This window comes from Poecilia latipinna, unplaced genomic scaffold, assembly GCF_001443285.1.
Source record: "Poecilia latipinna isolate Pla-1442-1.1 unplaced genomic scaffold, P_latipinna-1.0 Scaffold969, whole genome shotgun sequence".
Lineage (NCBI taxonomy): Eukaryota > Metazoa > Chordata > Actinopteri > Cyprinodontiformes > Poeciliidae > Poecilia > Poecilia latipinna.
In genome coordinates this window covers 152,770-177,353 of record NW_015113585.1, presented here as the reverse complement: position 1 = coordinate 177,353, position 24,584 = coordinate 152,770, and the positions used below count along the sequence as shown (strand labels likewise).

Here is a 24,584-nt window from a genome sequence, read left to right as displayed (position 1 = left end):
CTAGTGTGTGCTGTTTGGATTTAAGACCTGAAAGTCAGAACTGGATATAAACAGTTTAATAATAATGGAAGCCATATTGGACTTTGTGGTCAAAATTGTTGATTATAAATCGATTTAAAAATTGGAGATGCATTATAATAGATTTTCTTACTAGGGACTCAGTTAATCTTACATCCATGAGCAAATGGAGACACAATAAAGCCTGTTGAGCATAATCAGCTTTTGAAAACATGTTTACCTTGATTAGCTAAAGCCTGCTAATTAACACTGCATGCTGTAGGAGCAATTAAGACAAGCTGTCTATGTTGATAAGGATTATCTACAGATGTTAGTTGTGCCAAAGAAGAGTCCAGTTACACATTGTTTTTCAAAAGGCTAAGTTTCATTAATATGCAGCACAAGTAAAGCAGTAACCTTCAGAGGCGTCTCTTCAACAGCTCGCTTAAAATAAAACATCATCTTGTCCATTTCTGTTATTAAATGACCCACAGGTCCTGTGGGTTCTGGCTTGTTTTTCAAGTTAGCAGCAACTACAGGTGGCAGGACTTAAACACAGAACAACAAAAACAGCTTTTTCATTTCCCTTTTAGCTTTTATTATCCTGACATTTCTATTTGCAGAGACAGTTCAGACAGATGCAATTAATTTCCCAGCATTGATCAAAAATGAAAATAAAGACAAACAGAAAAAGAATATCCTCCAGTTTTGCTTCAATACAAAGTAGCTCATTTTTAATTGACAATTACTTTTAATGTTTAGAAGCTTTTTCAAGTCACTTCTCATTCATTCCAGATTGATTAACTCCATTTATATTCTAAGAAGGAGCAATGATTCTTGAATGGTTTCAGCTTTAGAAGAGTCGTTCTGAACATCTGTTTTGTGCTGTCAATAATGGAAATTTTCCGCAGTTATTCTGCGGAAAATTTCATGTTAAATGAGATGGATGTTTTTTTGTTTGTTTGTTTTGTTTTGTTTTGTTTTTAAATCATGTATGCATTCATGCACACTGAGCAAACATATTTCAATAGCAAAACAAAAAAAGTGTCTATGCTACACAATGAATATTTTCACACCAAGGTTTTCTAAATTATTCACAAAACTTTCAAAAAATATGAAGTAAACATGCTGATTAAGTGATTTAAAAATTACACTTTTCTGACTCTTCTCAAGTATTCTGGATAAACAAATCATTTTGCAATCCTCAAATATTTCTCATTTTCTCTCAAAAACGTATACTTGCTTGTCGATGGATGTGTGCAGACACCAGTTAATTTTACTGGCTACACTGGTGCACACTGCTTTCCAGAGATTGGTTAGATAAAATACTACATGGAAGTTGCTGATATTAGACTGAAACAAGCTCTCAATTTTGTTTGAACTCAGTTTATCTATTGGTATTAAAAATAACTAACGTTACTAAGCAGCAGAAAACTATCTAGAGCTGGCTCTAAACAGATTATTTAAATCCTGCTGAAATCATAAACATCTCCTCACCAGGACACTTGTGCACAAAGCAATCAGAATGAGAATAAAAACATTACAGGGTCAAAAGAAAAGCTTCATAACAACCCATGATATCTCACTAAAGCTCCCTCTTCAATCTGAGCTCAAACTCTTTTTTTAATAAAACAAGTTTTATTTATAATAAAAATAGTTTAAACTACATTTTTATTGCCAAATGTTACATTTGTATGTCACAAAATAAAATCATGTAGTAAACCAGGATCAAGTTCTCCAAACCTATAAAATTTATCAAATGTTTTCTGTTTCTGAGTATATATTTTTCACACCAGTTTTGTCAGTTTTATAACTTAAAAAAATGAATAAGACAAGCAGAATGAGCTCAGATTAAAGAGCATTCGATATGCAGTATGCATATCGTAAGAAGGAAAAGAAGCTTGTGCTTCACGTGTGGGTTCCAGTGGTGATCAGAGAACAGGGACAAACCACCCGCTCAACACACATTCTGCTTAGCAGCTTTTGCACCTTTGTTTTTTGTATTTTTCCCACATATTTTTGTGCACGCTCTGACACTGGGTGACACACCTGAACTCAAGCTCAACCGCTCACACGCCTATGACCACATCCACACCTACCTTTGACTAAACACAGGAGCGTTTTTCCAGAATAACAACAGCTGACAGAAGAGGCAACTCGTGTGTTGCTGATGTCTAAATAACTTTATCAGTCTCTTGGTTGTGTATTAAAAGGTTTTGACTCAAATTTATTTACACTGTTACTGATGGCTGGGACCATTTGTCAGAATAATAGGCTGAACCAGCACAAGTATTCTCACATTATCATCCGTCCAGCCCTGTGCTGTACAGTGAGCGTACAGCTTTTAGTTTTTGCTAAATGAATTATAGACAAAAATCTCAAATTTTCCATTTGCTGTACATTTTCAAGCAGTGTTTTTGATTTTAAAGAAAAAAAGGAGAAGCCAAAATCACACTGCGCTCATTTTAGAGAGAAGCTTGTTTAGTTTTTTCTAACTGTACTGTCATCTAACTGAGGCTTAGAGTATTTCTGGGATTTTTTTTAATTTTTATTTTTTATTTCTTTGAAAGATCCTACACACGTCAGTTAAAAGACATGTGCAATTTCTGACAAAACCATTCTTCATGTTGAATTAAGTTGTGTTACACAAGGAAAAACATAATATGGGTGTACATAGTGAATTCAAATAAGAGGTATAGAAATACTTTTATGGAAACTTTAAACTGGGTAATTTTCACATATCTGGCATTATAAACAGTCAGTTCATCTAAAACCTTAATTCAGGTGATATTGGATGTGAAATATAAAGATGTTCATCAAAACTGTGAATACTCTCAGCTTCATTTTCCAAAGCCCTATTATGACGCTTAGGGAATGTGGTATTATTGGGTTTTGTTTGAAACTTCTGAAACATACTTTTAGCGCACTCTGAAATATTTGAGTAGCATTTGTTTATTCACAGGTTTCTTCAAAATAACCAAAATAAATTGAGCTTTGGATGCTGAAACACCTCGGCACAATGCTAATTGACAAGTTACTGGAAGGCATTTGCAAAGCAGCCAATCCAGGAGCACCGTTCATTTTCCTCGGCTAATTCCCCAAGAGTAGAGATAACAAAGATTGTGGATGTTAGCTTCTGTGATAGCGCTAAAATTGTTTCCACTGTGCATATTAATGCATATTAAAGTATGTTTGGTGGGTGAACTATTAAAATAGGCAGTTACAAGAGTTTTTAGAGGGGGTCTCAAGTTTCAGCTTTCCGTGGGTGGCTGTAGTCCCTAAACCCCATAACACTGGGGGTCCACTGTATCCAAGTCCCAAAGGGTTGAGAAATATCCATCACAATTAGAGCTAGTAGGAAAAAAACGAATGCCTGTTCAAATAAACATGAAGTAAAAGCAGTTGCAGTTCATTATAGTCCCCCTGTGAATTCTGGTGACCTTTCAATCCCAGAGGCTCTAATGGAAGATAAGACAAGGGGGAAACAGATGGCTGAAAACACAGCAGAACCTGTAAATGTGAAGATATTTGAACTGAATAGCAAGAATAGTTTCATGTAGACTAAAGTGAAACAAATATACAATGTCACAGCTAAACTATTATGCTTAAATATAATACCAATCAATTTAGCAAGAGATAATCTTTCAAAACTATTGTTATTGTTGACAATTATTTTATGCACTTGATATATTCAACATTTTAAACAATAGAAAACTCAAGAGACAGTTGTTTTGTCCAGAACTATAAGAAAAGTGAGGACAAAACAGTGAAAAACTCCCAAATCATAAACTCTAAAATTTTGACAAAAACAGTTACTTTAGCGGTCGTCATAGTTTGTATTCAAGGAGAAAACCAGTGCAGATACTGAGGAGAATGTTGATCTAGTCTTGGGTCTCTTTGGAGAAAAGCAGCCAGTTTTAGCATGGAGGGCAGAGCTCCTTCCTTGTATAATAAAGTTTAAAGTCGTAGTTCCTATCAGAGGTAATTTTCGTCAAATCCTAAGTGAGGATCGAAGAGAGTGTCCTTGCTTTAAACCTCTTTTACTTTTCTTTAACGGCTTGAAAAGGACAGTTTGACTGAACAGTAAACTTGAAAACTCAGCGAACTCTTTTAAATGCAAGTGAAAAAGTTTTCATTTTTCAGTTTACGTTAAACAACCCAGTGATGAGGTCGGAACGGATCCATAGAAAGCGTCATGCCTTAACTTTCTACTAAATGTCAAAAATAGCCGTTTAGCAAAGCCACAGTGGCTCATTATATAAGAGGTGACACTGTCAACAGCATCGTTTCTGGTGTTCCAGATAGCAATGCCATAATTACAACAAATATTTAGTCAATGCGGCAAGGGACCTTGCTCTCAAAGCTAAATGGCCTCCTCTGTTTCATCCTCTGAACATAAAAAAACCTTACAAGAGAAGGTGATCTGAAGGTCACTGTAGACAGAAACCCAAATTAAAAGGTGAGCTTTTAATTTGAAAGTTCACCTCTTGAATTGAGGCAAATTAAAATGTTTTCAAAGCAAAAAATCTAAATATACTGAGCCTGTTGTGAACTTTAACAATACTTTACAGTCAATCTCAAAAGTCAACACAACCCTTTTAAAATACCAGCATTTTTTGACTTGCAATAAATAAGACAACAATAAATAATAGAATATAAATTAATATATTTTTACCTTAAAAGTGACATTTGTCCTGTATAATTCAACTGACAAACGCACTCAATGTGGAAGGAAAATAATGCTTGGTTTATTTCAGTTTTGGTTTATTTGTATTTAGCCTCCTTCATTCTGCTAGACCAAGACAGCTACAACAGAACGGCTTCTGTAAATCTGTACATCAGAATGGTTCATACTCGTTTCTAATACAGATATTAATGCTACCAGTTTTCAGAAACTCTTCAAATTCTTTAAGATACGCAATTTATAACCACAATAAACGCATTTTACCTTTAACGTTCTAGTTGGTGCCCAACCTGTGCCGTCAATTGAATGTTCTCTCAATAAGCTGCAGAAAAAAAGAAACAATGCAGGTCACTCTATTCTCTGTTTTCTAACTGTATTAGGAATATCAATCAATTCCTGCTGGTGCTCAAACCAATTATGAAGGGACAAATTCCCTTAGAAAACTACAATTACAGCACCAGTAAAGTAATTTCCTTTTTTTTAATAGCAGAAAATGAGTTAGGACCTCTCTACAGAATACCAATTAAAACAGCCTAAACTATAAGGACAAAAGTGACAGAATGGTAAAAAGCCATAGAGGAATACCTCAAACAGATCTCTCCATTTTCTGTGATATTCGGATGCCATATTCTGGTCAGACATCTGACTTTAGGAGGCTGGAAAAAAATACAGAAAAAGCAAGAAATTAAAAGTTTATTAGGCCTTTGACTATATGGTTTACGGAGGACATAATGTGTTATAACAGCAGTATTTCAATGGAAGATTTGTCACTGGTCACAATCACACAACAATTTCATATCAGTATTTGGCATGAACAACATCACCTAAAGGTGGTCTGGATAATCTAATACCACCTCTGGATTGTGGAATAGAGTCTCCAGGGATTCGGTTCCCCAGCAGAAACCAGCTGATTTTTATCTGGAAAGTTAAACACAGGCTCTTTGTTGTGCTCTTTGAGCCTTCTTCAACGTATTGTTCCTCAGGATCTTCCATTGAGAGAAAGTCTTAGCATAGGGGGAGTTTTAGCCATGTGTGGGTGTGCAACAGGTCACTAAACATATTTAAATCTGTGTCAAAATTTCATTAATTCATGCACATTTCCCTGTGACCAAAATTTGGTTTCAGTGACATTAGCCTTTTGTCCCTATTGCCTGGTTAACTTCTGGATCACTTTAGGTTCATTTCTAAACAGAGAAAGAGAAAGATGCTAAACAAGTTTAAAATAAACTCTCAATAGTGGAAAGTATGGAGCAAAGTAAGTAGGAAGTAAAGAGCAAAGTGTGACCTCTGGAAAAGCAGCGAAAAGAGGTTTATATTGATCGTCTGCATTCACCACAGCCTCACTGCACCAATTTACTATTTTTATAAGTCCTGACCTGGCATTCTAGGCCAGCAGTTCCAGGGGTTTTGCTCTTCTTCCAATATTACTCAGACAAGAGATACGAGTTCATCTGGGTTGTGCTTTCACTTAAATACAGTATTGTAAGTATGCTGTTAGAATGTCAGCATGTTAATGGTTTTAGCTGGTATTTCTTTTCAGATTTCTATTAAAATCAAGTATGACAGGAATAATTATTTAATATATGATCATTAGAATTTGCGATGTCATTTCTATGTTCTTGCACCAAACAAAGATGTACTTAGATAAGCATTAAAATGTAAGAGTGAATATAAATAATTCTCTTAGAGACAAGCAGAAACCTTTCCACACCGTATATAATATTGGGATTTTTGACTTTGGAAGTAATCAAGTGTTTACATGCCATTAGGCCACTTTTTGTTTCATTTTCTTCGTTTTTAATTAACTTTCTTGTACTGTAGCAACTTTTTATGTTGTGTTGTGTTATTTTGACCTGCTGTCATCTTGACCATGGCACTCTGGTAAATTGGATTTTAAAACTCAAGAGTCTCTTTCTCTTTAAATGAAGCATTAATAATAAATGAAAACATGTTAATGAAGGGCATAAAGAAACCTCCAACCCTGAGAGCACTCAATTTAACTTTATGAGCAGATGAGCAGCTGCAGTGAACTCCAGTTTGTTTGTACAGAATAATGCGACATAAAACGAAAACTGAAGCTCCTTAGGCTTAAGAAGTTACTTTAGTTGCCATTACTGACTCTGTGTGATCTAAAATGTTATTATCCTATCTGTATCATGTAGAAATGCTCTATATGTTAGTACAAAACCAAAACCTGTTTTGTTATAGTGTTGAAATAAAAACGAAAACAAAGACTGGGATGTTTTATCCCGTTCAACCAATGTACAATTCTTTCGGATATCAGTTTAATGCTCACCCATATGTGATCCTTAGAATAATTAAATTTTAGATACATATATTAGAAAAAAAGCATTATTCTAGATACCCTGGTTGTTGGTCCCTCCCTGGGATAATTATATGAATTTCTCATAGCTGTTATAATTTAAGGTAAACATCCACATTTCCAAATAAGTTTGAAAAAAACTTGACAGCCTTTCCAAATGTTTCACATGAAGGTAAAAGCCCAACACCTAAACATCTGAAATAAAATATTCAAAACTACTCACCACCATGTTATAGGCTTCAGGGACATCTATTTCAAACTGAAACCTTCCACTTTGGTAGTAACCTTCATCTGAGGAGAGAAAAAGAGCAATTATTAACAGACGGAAACAAATGTCTTTATAACAGCAACAAAAAAAATCCCTGTCGAAAAAGCATTCCATTATTATCCAGTAATTATGAAGGTTAGGTGTTCCTTCATCACCAAGAGATCAGACAAAGTGACCTAAAAACTGGTTTTATTCATCTAAATGTAAAAAGAAACAAAAACATTTTTAATCAGCTCCCATCCGAAGCTCCTTCTTCTTAAAGAGAATTTATCGCTTCAGAATTGGACTAACAAACAGTTATTGTGGTAGTTACTGTTTTACAGCATCCAAACATTAAGAATAACTGAACATGTTTATTTCAGTAAATCCATTTATTTTGCCAGATTTAACGGATCCTGCAGTGCCAACATCATTATTTAAAACACATGTTGTGTTTTCAGACAGTTAAGAACAAGTTCTGCTTCAACAGGACATTTTATTATGATCATTTATTAACTTTCAAANCTGGACTANTGCAGAACATTGGATCTAAAGAGGGCTATGCATTGATAGAAGCCACAAAATTGTTTCTAATTGCTAATTAATCATTTTGTTGCTTTTTATGTTTGTTAGTTTTGGCCATCAACACACACAAACACACAAAATACTTCTCTTTCCTGAGTCTAAAAAATGTATTCTTCTTAATTAGCCAAATTAAATATACCATTTTGTTTTTCTTTTGCTATTAATCTGATTAATCCCCAAACATGTGTTATTCTGAAGTGGGGTGCGCCTCTTTTTTCTCAATTATCTTGAGTAATTTTGGTGTTTCCGTACCTAAACAAGAAGGCGGCGGCTGCCACGGGATGTTTTATACCAACCTTTACTTCATACCCACCAGGGAGACATTTAATACCAAACTGTTTTCTCTTTGCTATGATCTAGACATAATATTTTAGAAAGAAATGTGAAATCAAAGTCAAAGTCTGGTTTATTGTCAATGCATCAAATGTACTAAACATACAAATAATAAAAATTACATTTCTTGTCGTAGTTTTTTAGTTAGCAGCATCCACCACTGCTCCATGAAGTATTAAATTCATGATTTTGAGGTTGTCATTTTCATAACATCTTTTATATAAAAATGTGTTTAGAAAAACTATTTCCAAAGGTCTGTATCTTCTTAAATTGGCACAGGATACAAACTGTGGAAATACAAGTATTTTCCACTAAAAGATCTGAAAAATACTAAAATTGTATTCAACACTTTTCAAGACTGTGCAGGAACCCAGAACATGTGTAAGTGGTAAGAAAATGAGAGGCCAAAATGATCAAGGGACTAGAATTTTGATGGATGAATAAAAGAAGGAGCAAGAGGAAGGCACAAAACCATGAACATCCTCTGTATAACAGATTCGGTAAGAAGTAATGAACAATTCATGACTGTCTGCAGCAGGCAAGAAAAACAATCAGACATTGTTGTTAAGAAATATTTGACTTTTAAAAATGTTACTGCTTACTCCTCAGGCTGGTAAGTCTCAATCTAACTGACTTTGATATTTATTGTTACTGAGAGCACTATGCCACTCATATTTATAAGAGAAACATTTGGCCCAAAGGCTGAAAATTTAAATCTTGAACTTAAAAAAAAAAAAAAAAAAAAAAAAAAAAAAAGATGGAGATCCAAAAGGAAGTGTATCTTTTTTTGCATTTCTCCAAACAGGAACTTGTCTATTCAATAATTTTGTTTGAATCCAGCAAGACAAAAGAGAGGCAACAAGGCATTTAAATAATTCACATCCTTCATAAGTAAATCATACAAGTCAAAAGAGGATTCATTGTGAAGACTTTCAAAACACTTCTACTTACTAACTAGAGGGGGAAATCATTTCTAATAATAATATGAAAGGATAATATGCACATTTTAAAAACTGAGCTCACGCTTAAGCAGATTTATGAAAAAATATGTCAAATCAAATGGGATACAATTTATTGTCATCATTTAAACAGGACATATTTCTAAAAGTTACAGAACAACACAACCTCTGCACTTTTGGTTTTAAAAGATGTAATCTTTGTATCAGATGTAACTATGACTATAATTATCCATATTTTTCATCTTTTGTCCCATTTAACTAGAATACTTTAATTAGATGCACTCCCTCTGCATCTCTATGGTGCAATATTCAAAACAATATGCCTTTTATTGCCATGCAAAACAGCAGAAAGACACGTTCAATACAGAGACACATGTAATCTTCTGTCCAGTTTCTCTTTCATTAGTGTCCTGGTTATCCTGTGAATAAAAGATGGGTCAGAACATGTTCACCTCGCAGTGTTGCTGGAGTCCCCATCCCTCAAAGACTCAGAGCCTGACGCCACAAATAAGAACCAGTTTAATGGAAAAAGAAAACTAAGCTTGGAGAAGCAGGAGGAGACAATTAAAACTGCAAACAAATGCATAAAAATTGATTTTTTTCCCCCATTTATTTTTGCACAACCAGACAAAATACAAAAATAAGCCCGTTTTCATGTTTGAACCGGAGTGTTCAAGCTGTTCTATTTTCCACATGGGCTCCAAGCAAAACACCCAGAGGAAGTGGAACAATGTGCAAATGTAACAAGGAGTCTCCAGGCCATTTAACTGCAAGTGTGCACCGTTCTAAGGGCTGCTGCCTTTCACACTTTTCTGCTGACCAGAATGATTCTTCAGACCCACTCATCAATACTTGGGCAGACCCAGTAACACATGGTGTAAATTCCAGCACAAAAACAGGACACAGAAAGCCTCATCCATCATCCAAGGTGCAGTGAAGGAAAAATAGTTATTTCCACGCTGTACTTTGAAAAACATGTCCTCCTCATTTTGTGCTTCCCTGCAAACCATTGTCTGTATTTCACGCTGTGAGAGCACGCTTCCAGCTGAAACCCCCCTCCGTGATGTTTTCCTGCATGCTTCTGAATTCATATGAGAAGACCGCTCAAGAATAGTCTAATAAAATAGACTTTGTTTGTGAATAAAACATCAAGCTAAAGTATTTTTACCCATGAAGGTCTTTCCACATTTTGCTATATTGTAGCCACCTGAAATGATTGATCATCAAGATATATAAAAAAAAAACATAGATAATCCTTTTCTTTCAGAGAAAGCAGGTATTTCTGTTTGTCCATCTATCCATCCGAATAATTGATTTTCATGGCACTGAACAACTTTTAGTTAAATAGAAACAAAACTGCAAGGGTCAGCATGCAAATTTTTTTATTATTTACATGTTAACTCTAATTACGGATCAGGTCTGTAATCTGGGTGCAGTGATGGACTCAGACATGAACCTTCAGAGTCACATAAAGACAAAGTCGGGCTTTTATCACATGAAGAACATTTCCAGGATTAAAGGACTAATGAGAAACTCATCCATATGTTTATCTTTAGTTGCATTGATTACTGCAACAGTCTTGACAAGTCTGTCTAAAACAATAAAAATAAAAAAACAGCTGTATTGCTTGTTTCATATTTGGTGACTGTATGTTTTTTATGATCAATCAATCAATCAATCAAATTTTATTTGTATAAAATTTGATTGATTTTATACAAATCAATCAAGTTTGATTGATTTGTATAACATTTCAGCAGCAAGGCATTTCAAAGTGCTTCGCATAATTAAAATAAAAACAGCATGTGACATTGAAAAAACAGTGAGAAAGAGAAAGACATTTTGAAAAAGATTAAAAAAGATAAAAACATTAAAACCTGCACCCCTTTTAGGACTTCAGTTAAATGTCGTTTAACTGTCGTTTAACTGGGGATGTAAAGCACTTTGAACTGCCTTGTTGCTGAAATGTGCTATACAAATATACATTTTTGACTATTTCTTCCTTATTTACCCCAATTCTATCCAAACCTGTGCAGCAGCATTTTGCTGAACCCATACGTAAATGCTTAACCCAAAGTGGTGGGTTGAATAAGAAAAGTTCAGATATAAGTACAGACCATAAACTCCGATATTACTCCCACCAGGTGCTGTTCAAATGAAGCACAATGACATGATGTTACTGAGGAGACAGCTGTCTTGAATCAGATGACTGAAAATGACAGGAATACCTATCTATTTTAATGAGCAGAACAGAGGCAGTTTCGATTAAAACTGCGTTTAAATAAAATCATCATGAGTCACTCATGGCACTCCTATTTGCTGCTCAAGTAACGCTGAGCTAGAGTAAGCAGCCCATTGTAGCCCTGAGATATGTAAACGATAACAGGAGCATGAGAAAACAGAACAAAACGACACAAAGAGAAGACGCAAGAAAAGCTCGCATGGCCGTAAGCTGTGTATTCTCTATATAACAAGTCAACATGATTTTACCTTCACCACACAAAACAAACTAGACACCCTGAGCCCCAGGGCAAGCTTTCCTATACTTTTGACTGTGGATAAGACTGATAAAACATCTACTGCAACTCAATTTAGAGAACTGAGACGCACAAAAATAGCGATCAGCATCACAGACACACATGATTCGATGTAATATTTTTCATTTGACTGCTGGTTAAGATTACAAATCCTGTTCTATAAACACACACATGCCTCGCAGCAAGATCTGAAGTGCTTCTTATTAAATTACTTTTCACACTGTGCTTGAAAATAAACAAACCTGGCGGACTGATGAGTAAAGCGGAACAAAGTGCGTAACAACAGGAACAAAGTCCAAAACTGTGAGGTCTAAATCAGGAGGAGAGAGAAAGGAAGGCGGTGTGAACTGGGACGGCTGCGCAAGGGGAGGGAGTCTTTTTAAATAATTGAGCGAGTCTTTCTCTGAGAACTCAATCTCCATATCAATTCTGTTTAAAAGAACAAGACACCAATCCTTTTCACTAATCGCTGATCTTTGCGTTTTCTCCACAGATATTGCTTACAAAGTTCTTTCTGACAGCTAATCTGAAGTCATGGTGCCAGTTTGAGTGACACAGACGAGGCAGGATTACAAATATGCAAGCGTAATCGAACAGAGAGGAGAGGGAAGTCTGATCTAGTTCTACTAAGGTTTTGCTGTGGAACCACCTAATTTCAGATCCTTAACAAGCTCTTTATGCATGGGCAGGAGTTGATGATACCACCAAACCTGCTCCTGATCATTCTCACCTCTACAGACCCAACACGAGGTCTCATAGTGGAAATAGTTCCACTATTTCCCAGTAATCACACCAGCAGCTGTCAACCGTCTGATTTTCTTGGATCCCCCTCCAGCCATGTGTAGATCTACCATGGTGTCCCTAATGTCCTTTGACAGCTCTTATGGTCTGTCTGTGGTGGCCGAGAGGTTAAAACGGAATAAAATTATCCTCTGGACTGGTGGATTTTATACACATAAGTTAGGGTGAGGAGCATCTAAATAGCTATGCTTCCCTAACAAATGGAAGCAAAAAATTGTTGTTCTGTTGAAAAAACACAATTTTGCAATTGCGGTGCTTCCATTAAAAAGGATCCATAATTAAAATCAAACATGAATAAGTTTGATCAATCGATAAGTCATTAAAAAACAAGAATCACCATCATCCACCTACCACTTACTGTCATCTTTGTCATTTTTTGCTTGTAGTAACGTCTGGTTGTTGATCACATGACTCGTGTGATGCAAAAAAACTGTGTCCAGTGCAGTTTTTCAGAATGCACATTTTGATTTAGCCAAAATAACTACTTTATCCTAGTTCAAAAACCTTTAGAGAAAAACATGCTTTTTTTCAAATTTGGCATGTTTTCATTAAGCAAACTTATTTTGGTAATCCCATTTTGCAATAATATGATCAGTGGAAACGCAGCTAAAGATAAATTGATTTATGTGTACCATGAGGTCTGAGCTAATCTGCAGAAGTTAGAATTTTGGTTCTTGCAAAATAAAACATAAGTCAATAAATAAGCAGGGGACCAATCAATTATTTTCACCTCTCTTAATAACAAAATAATTCAGTTATACTTAAAAGATTGTGAACAATGTGTTGTAAAACTATTTTTCTCAAAACTGAAACAGGAATCTCTTAAGGAACTATTTTACGTCTCGTCCTCTTCAGCCCATATATTAACAGTCAACCAGAAATCTGTCCTTAAGTAAATCTGCAAATGTATGCCGACGACAGTGTCATTTACATATTTGGTAAAAGCTGTGAAGCAACCAATGAAAACTTTAACAACACTTTACATAAAATACCAACGCTTAACGACTCCTTCTTAACCCATGATACAAAGAAAACAAAGTTTATGTTTTCAAGCTTCATAATGGTCCTTGCATGTTCAGACCAACAGGAATGCCGTTGAACAAGCATCCCAGAAAAAACATTTCGGAATAATTTTGAATACTCAGCTAAATTATAAAACCCATGTTACAAAAATTGGTAAAACTATAAGATTTAACATAAATTGTTTTAAAATGTTCATGTTCAAAATGTTTCACTCTTGGGTTTTATTCCCTTTGCTGACTGTGGTTTTAACTGTGCATGTTGTTAATATCTCTGCGTAATTAATTAATGACAGACAGACAGATATTTGTTCCCAGTTTCTAGTTTCTGCATAATACATTAACTGTTGGGCAGCTTTTTAAATGCAGGTAATGGAGAAGGTAACACCGGGTTTAGGCTGTGTTACAGTTTCCCTGTGACAGGTAGGGAACTGGAAGTGACAGGTAAGACAACCTCCAGAGACTTGTGTAATTCCACACTGGTGTGTTTGTGTTGTTCGACACTCGATAGGTAGCCCACTTAGCCTGGAAGGCTGCTGAGCATGCACAATGGACTTCGCTATGGGCTTATCAAAGTGTAACCGTAATGTGGAAATACAGAGCAGGGCTCCAAGTGCCATTCAGTGAGAATGCGCAATTAGAAACAAAACAGCCAGCAGATGCACTTTCGCTCTCGGCAACATATGGAGACTCCTAATCTGAAGAAAAGTCTTTATTCTCTTTATATTCAAATCCCTTGTGTACAACATGAGTGCATGCGGAAGTTTTTCCGCAATTCATCAGTTCAAACTTTCAGCTACGCAGACTAAATTGAAATATAAGATATCTGCATTTCTGATCATATTTGACAAGATGCAAAATGAGGTTTCTCTTACCAGGAGACACTGCCAGCTGAAAGTGATGCAGCTTATTCTCATCTGGGAAACTGGCTTTGCATGTACCTGCACACAGTAAAAACAACGGTGAGAATGACAGCTGTCAGCATTTGGACTGAAAAGTTTGAATCATAACAGCAATGTGCCTTTGTGGTGTAAAAATATGCACATATTCAACATGTTTTATCTTTATTAAAGCCAATTTAATCCCCAGTTTATCCCTAATGTCAGCACCAAAAACGAGATTAATAGATTGCCTCTAGGTATCCCCGTGGCACCATATTCCCCCCTGGTGTTCAAAGATCAGTACTGCAAGCTGAATGAATAAGAGCAATTATGTTGATGTATTTGACCATTTAAAGACAAACCATATTTACTTAAGCTGATGTGTTATGGGTGCCATCATGAAAATGGGTAAGCACAAAGTTGAACCTCTACTTTATTCCAAAACAGACTGAAGAAAAAGAGTGTTCGCCATTAATAACCCCTCATAACGCAAAAAGGCTAAATGTTTTTACTGGGGCACAGTTTTGAGATGGAGTCAGAGGGGGGCCACGAATCCTTGAATGTCAAAGAGACTGTCAGCATGTTGTACCACCCCAGGGTCACTTCAACCCCAATTCATAATAAAACTGCCATTTCCTTCCCTTGCTACTTACATTTTGTACCAGTTAGAACCAAACTATTTAACTGTTTGTAGCTACGGTTGAAACCAGACATTTTGTCCCCTCTTTCTGAATTAAATCAGAGCAAACTTCTCTTGTTTTAAGTCAGTCAGAATTACCTCAATTATTTCTATTTGCTAAATTCTACAATAATGCAAGAAAGAATCTGTCAGATTTATTTATTAATGTCTTCAAGATTACTCAACATACAGAATGATTTCTATGTCTTCAAACACTGAATACAGTTTTACTCAAAGTTACCAAACGCTAAGGAAATGTATGCAAACTTCTGACTTTGAAGATATCAATTAATAAATATTTCAGTTTTTCTCATCATTGTGGCATTTAAAAACGAGAAATAATTCTGGTAATTCTGACCTAAATAAGAGAAGTTTGGTCTGATTTAACTTCAGACAGTGAAAAAGGGTGTAAGTGTCTTTTTATTTGGTGTAGGAAAAATTCTGGTTTCAGCTGTAGGTATTTTTCCTGTATCACAAAGATCAATATTCCAGAAAAACTGCACAAATTTTCTGTATAATTTAATCTAATTGTACAAAATATATTGAAACTGAGCATTATACCCAGTTATCATTTAGTTTGAGCCAGTTGACTCATGTAACATGTCAGATAATAAATCTATTCTTTTGATTTTAGGATACCATAGAAAGTAGTAAGTCCCTACAGACTTACTGTCCATGTCTTGATGCTATTAATTTAGTTTAAGAAGGATTAAAGTGACGAGGGCAGTTGCTGTGCAGAAATGAAGAACATCAGTCCTTTGAAAGCTTGCAGTAGATTTCCCTAGATTCCAAAAAGAATCAGTTCAGTAACTAAAAGGTGACTCCCATCTCAAAGTATTAAAGTAAAGATGAAGAGCAGATGTGAGCTCTGACAGCCACGTCCCTTAACTCAGAAAGAACTGATGATGTTTTTATTCTGCTCCCAGTTTCAGTGACTCTGCCTTAGGCAGAATGTGGAGCGGTAAAATATGCGGCATACTTACTAGGGAGATTGGCTTCAAGTTCTGCAACTTCTGTTGGGACAAAATAAGAACAATGAGTTAGAACAAAACAAGCTAAATATTGGGGATCTGTGAGTAGATCCTCAGTGGGTGCATTTGATTTAAAATAAACAGATGTGGAGCGTCTCTTTCTGTAACCATCGCTCTGTTGAGCTTGATGGGGATTATTCCTTTGTGTTTTGTGGTTCCTGAAGATTCAAAGTGTTTGGAACGCTGTGTAATTAGGCCAACAGCACAGAGAACTAACACTCCCACTCTTCTGGTTCATAAACGAAGTTTTTCCACATAATATCAAATGTGGGAACTGAATAAGAAAGGGGAAAAAAAATGTCTTGCATGCAGCATAATGTTTCAGTGGGAAAAAAACTGACTGGTGCAGTGAGACAAAAGATGAAAGTAAGAGCAGAAAAAAAGGATGAAAAGCAGGAAAACAGCAGAGAGTTGATTTGCTGATGCTGGCTCTGGTTATTAGGTTCTGTTTTGCTAAACATATTTTCAGCTACTAAAGGAAAAACAAAATCTTTGTTTCTCTGGGTTCTTTGTTTCTATATGCTGTTGTTTTTGTTTGATAAGATGTTTCTATTTTTATTCATAAAAGTACATCTATTATGAATAAGTCTAATTAAATTGATTCTCAGAGGAAAATAATTTTTGGTTTGTTCTTTTTTTTTTTTTCACTTCCTCCCACCTACAGGAGAAAGCTAATTAACAGCTACCCAGCAGAGAGCTACTGCTTCACCTAATGAAGCTGGCAATATGCAGCAGACATTGAAATAATACATTTGTTTATGAACTACAGTCATCTGTGATTATATTTCTAATTCAGTCTAATAACAAAAACGTCATACACTTTCCAAAAAGACATAAATATATTTTCTCAAAATAAAGTATTAATTCATTTACTTTAAAATGTGTATTTATTTACTCACTTATTTAGTAAAATGTTTATTTATTTACATATCAACTTACAAATCTATATATTTATTTGGATATTTTAGCCCGTTTTTTATTTTATATCAACATTTTAGCTTTTTTTGTTTTTGTACATATGTACATAAACATTTGTATATATATTAGATAACTTATTTATTTAAATTTATTTAGCTAAAATATATTAAATAGCAAAGGTCTGTATTTTATAATATGCCTTTAATTTTTTGCCTTTAAATATTCATTTGAATATCTATTAAAGATCTTCTTTACATAAAAAAAACAAATATTGTTTTATCAGTTTACTTGATTAATTATTTACTAATTCTATTCACTTATTTAAAAAATGAAAATTAAATTCAATCAAATGGGGGATAAGTAGAAAAGGAAACCAAATTATAATAAATGAATCAAATATTTCAAGAGATAAGAACCTTATTGAGCTGAGCCCATAAAAATAAAAATAAAAATAAAAAACAGCAACAAAAGACAAAACAGTCGGCTAGCCTAATATTTATGGTGATCGGGAACAATTAAAACCCTTTTAAGTATGTTCTTGGTTGTGGTTTTACTGTAGCCGGATGAACTTGCTGCAAAGTTGTTGGGCACCTTTGGTGAGGAGGCGGTCTCTGATGGAGACCCTGTGGGTGGAGTCAGAGGCTCCAGAGGCACGGCCTGTCTTTCCTCCATCGTCCTTCTTCAACTTGCTGGCCAGTGTAAGCATGGCTAAGCTGCTCCGTCTGCTCTACACCACTCTGCGTCCGCTGCTTAGATGTCTGCAGATAGAACAAATCAAAACACACAAGGGTCCATTTTATTATTGCCAACATACATGTAATTAAAGATAAAGACAAGTCGTAATCTGATCGATGATTAATAAGTTCAACAAAAACTGGCTTGATGTTGAAAATACGCCTGTCGCAATACACGATAAATTAATTCATCACATTATAAATTAAAATGGGCTCAGTAATCACAAAAAGGCAGTTTTGCCTGTTTTCCCTGACGCTAACAATTAAGATTTTCTGATGGGCAATTTTGTTTACAGAGACTTCATTCGTCCTTTTATTTTTGGATATGTTTGGTGTTTATTTTCATATTTAGTAGTTTTGTTTTCTTTTCTTTTCCTAGTTGGAAATTATACAGTATAGTTGTAGAAAAGAATCTGTCCTCTTACAGATTTCTTTGATGTTGTTTTTATCACACTTGAAAAAGAAGAAAATGTATTTTCTGAATGAGAATGCGAACCACTTCCGCTCAACAAGACAAAAATAATTGCCCTTAAATGTATTAACTGGTTAACTCAAGAAGTTTAATCAAATTAAAGGTTAGATTTTTCTACATTTTTTTCAGTGTGAGAGGTTGCAAGTACAAGGGAACAGGAAGCTTCTGTGAACTGTTCTTTTCCTTCTGCAGCACTCACTCTCTGAGGCGTAACGTCACGCTCTGAAGGGAAAAGACTTCTTTCCGTTTTACTTGACGCATGATAAGTTTTAACAACTTCTTCCTCAAATGCATCATGAGTTCTCTGATTTGCCATTACTGTCACTTTTTGGAAGTAACAGATTCAAAACTACTTGTTAAGATTCTTCATTTTCTTGCATCTGGCTGTTAATTCTTTCAGTTTCTCTGCCTCCAGTGGTCCTGCAGGGTATGCACAGAGATGTGAACACAGGCTGCCTTTTAGCAGATATGCTGACAAAGCTGCTAATTTGCCAAAAAAGAAGAGAAACTGTAACAAAGTCTGCAGCTCAATGTGCCGCTGGTAAGAATAGCAGGGGGAAATGTGGGTTCGACTTCTGTTTAAGTCTGAAAAAAATACAAACTCAGAATGTATGCAGACAACTGGTGCAACAGGAGCACAATTTCTAACTGAAGAGGTAATTTAAGATGAATAAAACCCAGTTTCGCAGTTTTAAACAACATAAAAGTCACAATTCTTGAATGTTAAGAACTGAAGATTAAACATCTTCTGTAACTGTCTCCATGTTCTCATAAAAAGTGGCTGTTGTTTATGGAAGCATATAAAGATAAAAAGTCAGAGGAGATTAAGACTGTTTCTCCAGCCATTATCATACAGCCGTCTCAGAGTATGAGCTACAATAAAGATGTACCAACTGAGCCAGTGACACTTCCCTTTTGTGGTTCACACAGGTTGAACAAAGGTGGTTCAGAATCACACTCCGACCACTGAGTCCACACAACCCATATTTGTAAAACCACCCACAATAGATCTCCATGCACCAGGTGTAAAAACCTTCTGGCAACAATTCGCCATGTTAGATCAGCCAATCAAAAGTAGGTGGGTAAGTAAATCGTAATTATATAAACTCAGAAACCCTCCTACTGTGAACAAGAAGAGCAATGGTGGACAGGTGTAACTTTCCATTGCCTCCTTTCCAAAGTAAGTAATAAACAAAAGGCTCAGCTGTTCAGTACAATTAAGATAATGAGTCAGCTTTTCAACAGCAGCGACGGGGAAGCCGGTCAGAGTTGGTGATGGAGATAAATATCCTTGAAGAAAAGCGGTTAGAGGATGGAGTGGAAGTTCCTCAACGACCCGAAACATAAAGCCAGAGCTACAATGGAAGTGTTTCAATCGAAGCATATACATACACATATACATACACACACCTCTGGAAAAAATGAAGAGCCCACTGCACTGAACCCCGTAGAAAACCTCATGGTTATTCCACCAAATATTGATTTCTGAACTCTTCCTGAGTTAAACCCTTAACACTGTTGTTTTAATGCATCGTTTTTTGTTACTTTGACCATTTCTCATTTTCTGCAAATAAATACTACATTTTTGCTTGGAATTTAGGAGACGTTCTCAGTAGTTCATACAATAAAAGAACAATGTTCATATTACTCAAACATATACTTATAAAATGCAAAATCAGAGAAACTAATCATTTTAAGTGGTTTCTTAATTTTTTTCCAGAGCTGTGTAAGTTAGAATGGCCCAGTCCAAATCCAGACATGAACCCATTTGAGAATCTATGGCAAGACTTGAAAAATCAACATTCACAGACACTCCTGAGTTAGCCCAGCTGAGTTAGACGTACAATGAGGAAACATTTCAGCCTCTACGTCGACAAAGCGCGTAGGAATCAAACCCAAAAGCCTCGCAGCTGTAACTGCAGCAAGAGGTCGTCCCACAAAGTCATTAAAGTCAGACTTTTATTTGTAAAAACAGGGAAAGTGCTTCATATCCCATTTACCCATTACTGATGCTGATAAGTGCTGTAATTGTTTATACAAAACACTGTACGTTCTTCCCAGAATATTAAATGTCATGCAGCTACTCGGTGTGTGAAGCTCTAATTAATGGGGTGGGGGGGTGTTTACAGTGATGTGTGCAGGGAGAAGCAGAGTGACGCTATCAGTTGTCAGTGAAGCCATGAAATGTGTCACTGAGACCAAGTCAAAGCCCACCTGCCTCAGCTGTCACTCACCGCTCTGACATGTTTCCCTAACACACACTAACGGCTGTTAGTCAAACTGCTGCAGGGGGTAACAACAGGTTTGTGCAACAATGTTTCCGAGAAGCTGGAAACTGAAACAAGCTAACAGATTTATTTGTTTAGCTTCCAATTCCTGTGATATTTAAAATATCTGGACAAGCTCCAAGTTTCTAAATGGCTGTCTAAGTTTGGGCTGTGATTCTTCTTCAGTCCAGACCATATAATTAACTATCTTCATATTTAGACATGGATATAGTAATAATAATGGTAATGGCTGCAGCTTGACTGGCATAAAAAACAGTACATGGAATCCAGAAGAGATAAAGTTGCCGTCTTTGAGAGAACTGAAAATCTGTTCTAACAAATCGTGCAAATAAAAAATGTAAGCTTGATCAAAATGCAATTAATTTTTATGAAGGTCCAGTGAAAAGCTTGAAAAATCCATCTTTAAACTCAGCAAAGACTGTCAGGACTTGAAGCTGTGTTTTCACCTAGTAGTATTGCAAAGTTTAATAATTCTAAATTTACTATTTATTATCTGGATAAATTAATGCGAAAAATACTTGTTCTTAAATAAATTGAAATTTTCTTACAATACTAGGTAGTATGTCTGCGGTTAATAGTTATATCTATAACTCTAAAAGGTTCTTGAATTAGGATGAATCCAGGTCAGTTGATCTCAGATCCAGGGTCCAAGATCAAAGCCTAGCAGGTTTTTTACTCAATGAAACTGTTCTTTACACTCAATAGTTATTTAAGAACCTGATGATTATTTACACAGGAAATCTGAGTAGAAGGAGGTGTGCTACCAGTGATCTTCCTGTGTGAAACAGGAAATGAAAAGAATAAAAAGAGAACTCCCAACCAGGGTAGTAAGTGAACACAAGAGCAAGACAGTGAAAACTGATGAATAAAATATGTTTTAAATGCTTTTGAAACTGTAGTTTCTTTAAGATAGTAGAGGTCTGCCTTGGTTTTGGGTCCTCTTAAACAAGCCTTAACTTTCTCCCACCAGGACAAGCTAATCTGGCTTACCGAGATGCAGAGAAAGTTATACACAACAGCAGATAATATATTCACTACTTATAACCTCCTAACAAAACCTCACTTCGACACTTCTGAGTGATCCATTTACCATTTAAAACTATTTAAAAAACGACATTTCTCTGGAGTCCAATACTACATTTGGCCAGTTGGATGAACTGTCACTACACGTAAAGCGCAAAAAACATCCAAAGGATCAAGTAGAGCGGTGGAGTTACAGTGATTACAAATAATAAGGAAGAAAACAGTGAGGAAATGTTGGTAGCACACACATCACAAGTCTGGAGAGTAAAGCTGTCCTATAATGTTCCAATACTTCTAGGTCTGTCACAATACCAAATTTTGCTGGATGATAGATTGTCAAAAAATTATTGCGATAAATGATAATCTTGTCATTTTGTGACCATTTTCAACAAACATAATAATAACGGCATGTTAATGAAAGTACACCCTCTCAAAGATCTAAAAAATGTTAATTTCTAAAGAATATTTAACACTAGAACTGGCAAAACCTTTTAAATAAACAAAGGAACTGAAGTTACAATACCTAAACATGGATTATGAAGTCTTTGTAATCAAAATTGCCTCATTCAATTTAGACAGGGAAAGCAGGCAACAATGCCAGTTTGGACTCTTGTTAAAAAAAAAATAAAAATAAAAATTCTGACTACTTTGTACTGGGTGTAAAATGTTTGTAGCATTTTCAAAATGCAGGTTTTTCAACGTTATTAAAGGAGAATATATCTTTATTGTTGTCCAAATGGAAATTATTCAGCTCATTTTAATTTATCATGCGATTAAGTGACTTAATTATGACTGTATCTATCACAATAAATAGATTAGATACTATGAAGCACAGGTAGAAGCAATTTCTTCTTCATTTCAAAACTTGAGACTCACAGAAATTAATGTTTTGTGTTCTTGACACCCAACATTGATTTTGAATTTTGTGGAAATGACAACAAAACAGGGGGCACCATAATTTTCAACAGTAATATTGCAACTTCATACTGTTCTAATATTGTGCAGTGTTTTGGGGTGGGGGCGGGGGGGTTGGACTGTGCTGCTGCAACCTGATGTTCATCACTAATGTTTACTTAATGTATTTCAAATAAGTTTTCACAAGGTTTTAGGAAATGAGGGGCGAATCAAGGGTTTTCTTTTTGTTTGTTATTGGGTTTTTGTTGTTGTTTTTCCACCAGAACTGTTTATTTCTACTGCAAGATACATTTTCTAGTAGGTCAAGTTTTATGATATGGCCCTATAATTCTTAATTGGTTTATTTTAGATAGTTTTATGTAGTTTAATGAAAGCTGCGTATGTCCAATATTCTTGAAACAAAGAGAAGAGCCCAGAGAAATACCTATTGTTTTGCTGAAAGGATCTCGGAAGCAGGACAATAATATAACTTAAAATCCCTCACCTAATTTCAGAACAGTTCCCTTAAATTAGCGTAATAACACTTCGGTAACGCTGTAATAATCTCGCATACACAGACCCGGGGGATTACACAGAATATAGAAAATCCGTCACACTCACACAGACAAAAATATATCCTGTTTTAAAGAAGAACTTTGCCTGTATCTGAAGCCTGAGAGGGTTTTGTCTAAGCTTTTTGTTGGTACCTTCCGTCTCTCCGAGCTAACGTTCCGTGCTACACCATAATCAGCCGCTGTATCCCGGTAAACCCGCCGTCAGGAACACCGCAGCTGGGAAGCAGCAAACGCCTCCAAATGGGAAACAAGCCGAAAACCGGGACCTGGGGTTCTGAAAGTGTCGGAAACCGGTTTGGAAATCAGCTGTCAGAACTTCGCTCCGGTGTCATGGGCAACGGAAGAGCAGCTAATGTCTGTTCTTGTTGTTTTTGTCCGTGTGGAAACAGAGAGAAGGATAAATAGTTCCACTTCTCTCGAACTTCCAGATTGTCCATTATCAAATTATATACTGCCATATTTAATTAATGAGAACATTTTTAAAAAGTTCATTTATCTAAGCAACTAATTTAACTACATGAAACGAACTATACATTTTTTCTTACATATTTCAAATCTTTATTTCTGATAATTATTATGATTTTCTGCTTACAGCTAAAGAGAAATTACATTGACGATAGAAATGTACCGTCAGATCAACAAAAAAACATATATAAAAATTTTATAACAATGTATAGTGGTGTATGAATGAATATTATGTATATACATTTGAAAATTGTAAAGCATGCTGAATATGTAAAACCTTTGTGACAGAGGTGTTATCTATATGGAGTTAATATATTGTACAGCATGATTTATATTCAGCTAAAATATGACAGTAAGCACTAGAGAAACACATTGCCACAGGAAAACCGCCTATCCTGTCCCCTCCCTGCGCTCCTCTGTATTTATTCATTAAACAGTGGCCCTTTTATTTTTAGACTGCCTTACTCCTGCCTGAACTTGCCCCATAACAAACTTAACGTGATATAAAGCATACATTTTAGATTTGAACTGTTTACTGTGGCAAGGACATGAGCAAAGTGTCCACTTTGTTCATCACACATATTTCTGTCACTTTTGAGATGAATGAGTCCTCTGTCACCCAGAGTAATAAAAGTGAGGGAAAACGAGTACAGAGAATGGATATTACAAATGAAATGCCAGTTTGCCTCTCACGTGGGGGATGCCTAGAGTTAAATAGAAGTCTAATTCAATAATGGTAATGACCCAGCCAGCATGCCTAGGTGGGCCCCATGTGGGGGAAAGGAGGGCTGATATATGGGTCCCATATGGGTTTGTCCGCGGGTTCCACGATGGCACCACAGGGGTTTGCCCATGTAGGGCCACAGCCCATATGGGCCATACATGGGCCCTAAATGGACAAACCCATATGGGGACCCATATGGCCTGCCCTCCTTGTCCCCACATGGGGCCCACCTAGGCATGCTGGCAGGGGAGTGACTTAGAGTGAAGACAATGTTGGGGTTAGAGCAATTTAGTTCTGATAGTTAAAGGCTGGACGTAGTTTGTTGCTTTGTGCTGATTTGTAGTATTCAGGGCCGTGCAGAGACCACTAAAGGGGCAGGTGCTCAACAACAAAAAAAGGGCACATCTTACCACATTCT

The 24,584-nt window shown here is 35.8% G+C and overlaps 1 protein-coding gene across 2 annotated transcripts in view; it reads right to left on the bottom strand.

Moving 5' to 3' along the window:
• The window catches only part of ube2f (ubiquitin-conjugating enzyme E2F (putative)), a 38,699-nt gene extending 15,366 nt beyond the window's left edge, over window positions 1-23,333 (bottom strand). For both annotated transcript variants that reach the window (XM_015049981.1, XM_015049982.1), the window contains exons 1-7: window positions 23,110-23,333; window positions 17,583-17,749; window positions 16,026-16,055; window positions 14,358-14,423; window positions 7,228-7,295; window positions 5,267-5,337; window positions 4,946-5,003 (exon numbers count right to left, since the gene is read on the bottom strand). In XM_015049981.1, coding sequence (XP_014905467.1) covers window positions 4,946-5,003; window positions 5,267-5,337; window positions 7,228-7,295; window positions 14,358-14,423; window positions 16,026-16,055; window positions 17,583-17,697 — 408 coding nt within the window. In that variant the 5' untranslated portion in view covers window positions 17,698-17,749; window positions 23,110-23,333. The remainder of the gene's footprint in view (window positions 1-4,945; window positions 5,004-5,266; window positions 5,338-7,227; window positions 7,296-14,357; window positions 14,424-16,025; window positions 16,056-17,582; window positions 17,750-23,109) is intronic.
• Window positions 23,334-24,584: the final 1,251 nt, after the last annotated feature.